General features: G+C 36.0%; 1 protein-coding gene across 2 annotated transcripts; it reads left to right on the plus strand.

The window, feature by feature from the left end:
• Positions 1 to 1,978: 1,978 nt before the first annotated feature.
• LOC114305129 (uncharacterized) lies at positions 1,979 to 5,346 on the plus strand. Of its 2 annotated transcripts, none has more exons than XM_082891484.1 (2): positions 1,979 to 2,259; positions 2,386 to 5,346. In XM_082891484.1, exon 2 carries the CDS (start codon positions 2,799 to 2,801, stop codon positions 4,095 to 4,097), a length of 1,299 nt encoding a protein of 432 aa, XP_082747610.1. In that variant the 5' UTR covers positions 1,979 to 2,259; positions 2,386 to 2,798; the 3' UTR covers positions 4,098 to 5,346. The 2 variants fall into 2 exon arrangements, with proteins under 2 accessions (XP_082747610.1, XP_082747608.1); XM_082891482.1 differs by having other exon boundaries at positions 1,980 to 4,119; positions 4,861 to 5,346.
• The last annotated feature ends 654 nt before the right edge of the window (positions 5,347 to 6,000 follow it).

Below are 6,000 nucleotides of genomic sequence, written 5' to 3' on the forward strand. Positions count from 1 at the left end.
CCAACTACACCATTTAATCAATGAATTCCTCAATTTCATGCATTTAACCAATTTCCCCAATTTCCTTAAATTAATTATACAAATTAATTTATTAATACAACTAGGGTTTTTCCCAAAATTACCAAAGTACTCCCAACATATCAAAATACCAAAACTTAGGACAAAACTTATAGGATGGAGTAGGAAATCCCTACCTTGAAGCGAAGAACTCGAATGGAGAAGATGACGAAAACCAAAGTGCTCCAAACCCAAGATTGTTCAGATTAAACGGAAGCCCTCGACCCACTCTATCTTTTTAACAAAGGGCTTAGGGTAGAAATACACTCTAAGTAGATCAAACCTAAGAGAGAAGGTGTGTAGGGAGAGGGAGAAGACGGTTCTAGGGTTTTAAAATAAAAAAGGAGATGAAAAATGATCCTGAAAGTCGGATCTCGGATTTTTATACCAGTCGCCCCGCTCGAGCGTGGAAACCCCCGCTCGAGCGCCACACACAGACTCCCGCTCGAGCGGCCAAACTCCCGCTCGAGCGGCGAATGTACTCTCCCAGAAGTTTTTGCAGACAGGTCCCCGCTCGAGCGCCCAACTCCCCGCTCGAGCGTCACTCACGACCTCCAGCTCGAGCGTCCAATCCCCCCGCTCGAGCGGCCAACACTACACAGGACATACTGGATGGGTGTATTCCCCGCTCGAGCGTCCAAACCCCCGCTCGAGCGGACAAGCCAAAATCTGGGCAACTAGACTTGGTTCCTAAGCTCAACCAACCTGCTCCAAATCTTCCCAACACAACCCAAGACTCAAAATAAGAAAATAATGAATGACAACAACAATTATACAATGACGGAATCTACGGAACGTAAGTCCGGATACAATAATCAAATGGGAAAAGACCGGGGTCGCTATAACTCCAATAACGTAACGCACTAAAAATTCTTTAGTGTACTTTTTTGAAACGTAACAATGTAACGCTCCAAATTTTTCTCAAATATAATGCTCCAATGTAACACACTAAAAACACTCCTTAATGTACTTTTCCCAAACATAACACTCTCATCAATGTAATCTCAAATGTAACACTCCAATATAACACACATAAAAGCACTAAAAAAACTAATTAGTATTTTTTTTTTTAAACGTAACACTCTTAGTTTGAAATTATACATTTATCCAAAGTTTATTAAGAAATTTTTGTACTTCTTTTGGAATGGTTTGAAAAATCTCACACCCTTTTCGAATAGTTTGAAGAATCTCATATCTTTTTTTTAGAATATTACATTGAAGTATTACATTTAAAAAATATATACTAAATTTTTTTTGTGTGTGTGCGTTACATTGGAGTGTTACACCAATGAGTTTTTTTGGAGTGTTACATTAGAGTATTACATTTAAAAAATGTATACTGAGAAGTTTTTTGAAAGTGTTACATTGGAGTATTACATATTGAAATTATACATTTGTTCAAACCTTATTAAGGAGTTTTTGTACATTTTTGAAATATTTGAAGAATCTCGCATCCTTTTAAATGTTTGAAGAATCTCCTATTTCAAGTTATTTTTGTATTCTTTTGAAATGTTTGAAAAATCTTTCATTTCAAGTCATTCCAAATAAAAAAGAATCTCATATAAAAATTCATCTCAAATTTGATTCTCATAAATTAGGTATCTTACCTTTCTAGCACAAAAAAATAAAAAATAAAATAAAATAAAAAATAAAACATAATAGAAATAAAATTATAATCATAAATCTAATTTTCAAATAATGTATTAAATTTATCTTTTTAAAATTAATAGGACTAATTGATTTATTAAAAAACTCTTAAAACTAATCAGATCACTATTCCTCAAGATAAGATTTATAGATCAATTTTTCTTTATTTTTATCAAATTAATTTATAATCTTACAAAAAAATCTTAGAAAACCAATTCTATAAATAACAATGATTTAAAATACTAATTTCGATGATGTAATAGAACACAAATGACATGAAAAAAAAAAAAAAAAAAAATACTACCAACTGATTAGAGCTGATTTTTGAGCTACAAGACTTCAGCTCAAAGCATTTTTTTTTCTATAAATCAAACCAAAACCAGAGGAAGCAAGAATTCATTTGCTACACAGTTCAGTATCTACTCTCTCTCTCTCTCACTCCCCTCGCACGCACAGAGCTGAGCTTGAAGAAGATGTCAAGCAGAAGGGGAAGAATTTCTATTTCTTCCATTATTGGACCAAGAATAGCTTACTACAATAATTGGCTATTAAAAGGTACTTCCAAATCTCCATCTCCATCTCTATCTCTACTTGTTATAGTTAATCAACCCTCTTGTTTCTTATTTGTTCTGTTTCGTTCTCTCTCTAACACCACCAAAAACCCTACTTCTCCTCCTCAAGGACGCGAACCTAAACCTGAAGCCATACCCAAACAACCATGCAATTTGGGTCCCAATCATCTTCATTCTGCTTTAATTTCCTTCAATCGCATGCTCCGAATGCGACCTTTGCCCCCAATTTCTCAATTCAACAAAGCTTTAGGCCCTATTTTGAAAATGGGTCATTACGCCACTGCGCTTTCTCTTATTCATAACAAGTTGCAATAGCTCCAAGGCATTCAGGTCGATATCTACACCTTCAACATTGCCATTAACTGTTACTGCCACCTTAATCGAGTAGATTTTGGGTTGTCTCTTCTGGGTACCCTCTTCAAACGCGGCTATACACCCAATGTAATTACCTTCACAACTCTGATTAATGGACTTATTTTGCAAGATAACACTCCTCAAGCTGTGGAGTTGTTTAAGAAATTAATGAGAAGTAGAGAAATTGAACCCAACGTGGTTATGTATGGAACCATTGTCAATGGGCTCTGCAGAACGGGGAACACTATCAGGGCTGTTAGTTTGCTTAGGATTATGGAAGAGAAAAGTTGTAAACCTGACACCATAGTGTATACCACGATCATTGACAGTCTTTGCAAGGATAGAATGGTGGATGATGCTCTCAAACTTTTTTCTAAAATGGATGAAAAGGGTATTTTCCCAGATGTTGTCACTTATACTTCTTTGATTCATGGCCTATGTAATTTTGGCCGGTGGAAGGAGGCTACTGGAATGTTCAGAGAAATGTTGGATAGTGGTATTGCACCAAATGTTCATACGTATAATGTGTTGCTGGATGCATGTACCAAGGAAGGGAAGATGAAAGAGGCAGAGGGGGTAATTCAAGTCATGATACAAAGAGGTGTGGATCCTAATGTAGTCACATACAGTACTCTAATGGATGGATATTGTTTGCAAGGCCAAATGGATGAAGCAATCAGAGTGTTGAATAACATGGTGGAAAGGGGCCTTCACCCCAATGTTTTTAGCTATAACATTCTAATCAATGGATATTGCAAGAAAATGAAAATAGATGAGGCCATGTATCTCTTTCGAGAATTGCCTCGAAGGGGGTTGAAACCCGACAATGGAACTTTCGGTACTATGTTACGAGGTTTGTTTCAAACAGGTAGATGTGGAGCTGCTCAAAAACTTTTTAATGATATGCAAGCTGCAGGCATAATTCCTAATTCTGTAACTTATGGTATCTTATTGGATGGGTTGTGCAAAAATGGGCATATTTCTGAAGCATTGTCATTATTCCACATGATGGAAAACAACAGTTTACATCCTGATATTGTTAAGTACAATATTCTTATTGATGCATTCTGCAAGGATAAAAAGCTTGATACTGCAAGGGCCCTTTTCAGTAACCTTTCTTCCAAGGGATTACAACCTGATCTTAAGACATACACTACAATGATACAAGGTTTTTGTGAAGAAGGCCTACTGCTTGAAGCTAAAGAGTTGTTTGTTAAAATGGGACATAATGGTTGTTTGCCAAATGATGTCACTTACAACACTATTATCCGAGGATTTATTGGACAACACAAGTGCTATGAGGCATTAATACGGGTTGAGGAAATGGTTCAAAGGGGTTTTTCAGCAGATGCATCCAATTCTTCCTTGATCATAGATATACTCTCAACTAAAGGACAAGATCCTGCTCTCCAAGAATTGATAAAGAAGTTCATGCCCAAAGATAGTCATGGAAATGCAAGAGATTGAGTAAAGTGCTTCAGCTGTGAAGGTAAAGCTACGTACATAATATAATATATATTATTAGGTGAAGCTCCCTTTTTTTTCTTTTTTTTTTGTTTGTTCTTTTGTTGTATATTGGCATGGGCTCATACTTCTCCATCAATAAGTTTGGACTTGTTGCTACATGACTTTGTAACATTATTTTCACATGTTGTAGATTCTTGTAGACTATTTGTTACCTCTCTCTCTGCAGTATTTTAATTCACATGTTACAAATTCAAATAGATTCTTTTTCAGTCCCCTGAATTATGTACAAGTGGTCATTTCTTAGGGATTTAGGACAAATGACCTCCAGTGGTACTTTTGGAGATTTGTTTCTTAGGTATGTGGTCATCAACTAGTTCTCTGAAGGAGAATTTATGGTATTAGTAGTGTAGATGATTAAATATCTCTGAATGTGGTGTTGTTGGAAGAGGCACAACTGTTGTAGTATGCTAAATTGGTTAGAAATTACAATAATGGTTGGTCTTTGTGCTCTATGAGATTTATACAAAGCTTGAGAGGCTTTACATCATAGATAAGATTGTCATTGTTAAATGGAAGAAAAAAAATAAAAATAAAAAGATCGATGAATAAACCATTTAGAAGTATACTCTTCCCAGTAGTGGGTGAGGCAATTATCGCCTTGTTCGAATGCCTATTGTTGATTTATAATTTCCATTTATGTATCTTGTGCATAATGCCTTATAATTCTTTCACCCTGTCAAAATTTTTGATTCCCCTCTTGAAGGTTCATATCGCTGTTGCCGCACTAAGCAACCCCACTCACATACCTCTTTGAAATATATTAATGAAGCTCATGACTCTCTTCAGCATTATAGAAGAGAAGTCTGATAGTGCTCTCACGGCATGCTCCGAAATACACTAGTTCAAGGATATAGAAATGCCGCTACAATTGCAGAATCGGAGAGTATTGCCAGATGAAGGAAAACATCTCTGATTTTCATGCCTTAAATGATATAAATATCCAAAGGCTGAATGGCAATGTTTTGTACCTGTTTTAATGATCTGGGTCTGTTAGCAGATTGTATATATGTCTTGTAGGATCTGTCGGTGGCAGTTTTAGCTTTCTTGAAAATATAATGTCAGTCTCAGTTTTGTGTAGTATAATTTTCCAAGGCAATGTAACTTTAAGAATTAGGGTTGTAATAATGATGGTTATGCTTTCTTGATAAGAGCATGGTTTTGTTGTTGTTATATGTGAGAACCACCTTCGACTTCTTGATTTTCTTGCCAGTTATACTGCATCATAAAAGACAAATTAAAGATGACTTTCTATTGTGTGTTTGGATCTCTGAAAATCTTCCTTCAGCCCAAATTAGGCTTGAGGAAATCCCGATTTTATTGCAGAATATGTTGATCGCTTCTACTGGAAATCTAAATTTGATAGAATTGTGTTGATTTATTAGTATTTGTAAATAGTAAGTGAGGTTGTGCAGTGTGCATTATAGGGGAAATTTCTCTAGTTGTGATGCTTGTATTTTGTGTAGTATGTTATTCGTTTTTGTATTTTTAGTTGACTGATATTCCTGAGAAGTAACTGGATAATGACCATAGAATTGTGGGTGAAGTTTGGGATTTTGTGATTGTTAATTTTTCTTTCCCTCCCTCTAAAGGAGAGACAGAATTGCATGGTTGCCAAAGCGATGCAAGTCTCCAGCAAGGGATTAAATTCTTTACTGATCCTCTCTCCCCTAAATCATTAATTTGCTGTTAAAAACCGAGCTGGATGTCCAGCCTGGGTTTGAAATGTGCGTCACTTTGGTTTTTTTATTTGGGAGATGCTTCTCTCCAGTCCACTGTGTAGGTTAGAGCATACTATTGGGCCTTTGGGGCCTTCTACGGGTCACATTTCAATGATTTGAACCCT

This window comes from Camellia sinensis, chromosome 10 (genome assembly GCF_055761805.1).
Source record: "Camellia sinensis isolate YWXY chromosome 10, ASM5576180v1, whole genome shotgun sequence".
Taxonomy (NCBI): domain Eukaryota; kingdom Viridiplantae; phylum Streptophyta; class Magnoliopsida; order Ericales; family Theaceae; genus Camellia; species Camellia sinensis.

What these genes read in the sequence shown, in the direction of transcription:
- LOC114305129 (XM_082891484.1), top strand. Translation starts at nt 2,799, where the DNA reads ATGAGAAGTAGAGAAATTGAACCCAACGTGGTTATGTATGGAACCATT.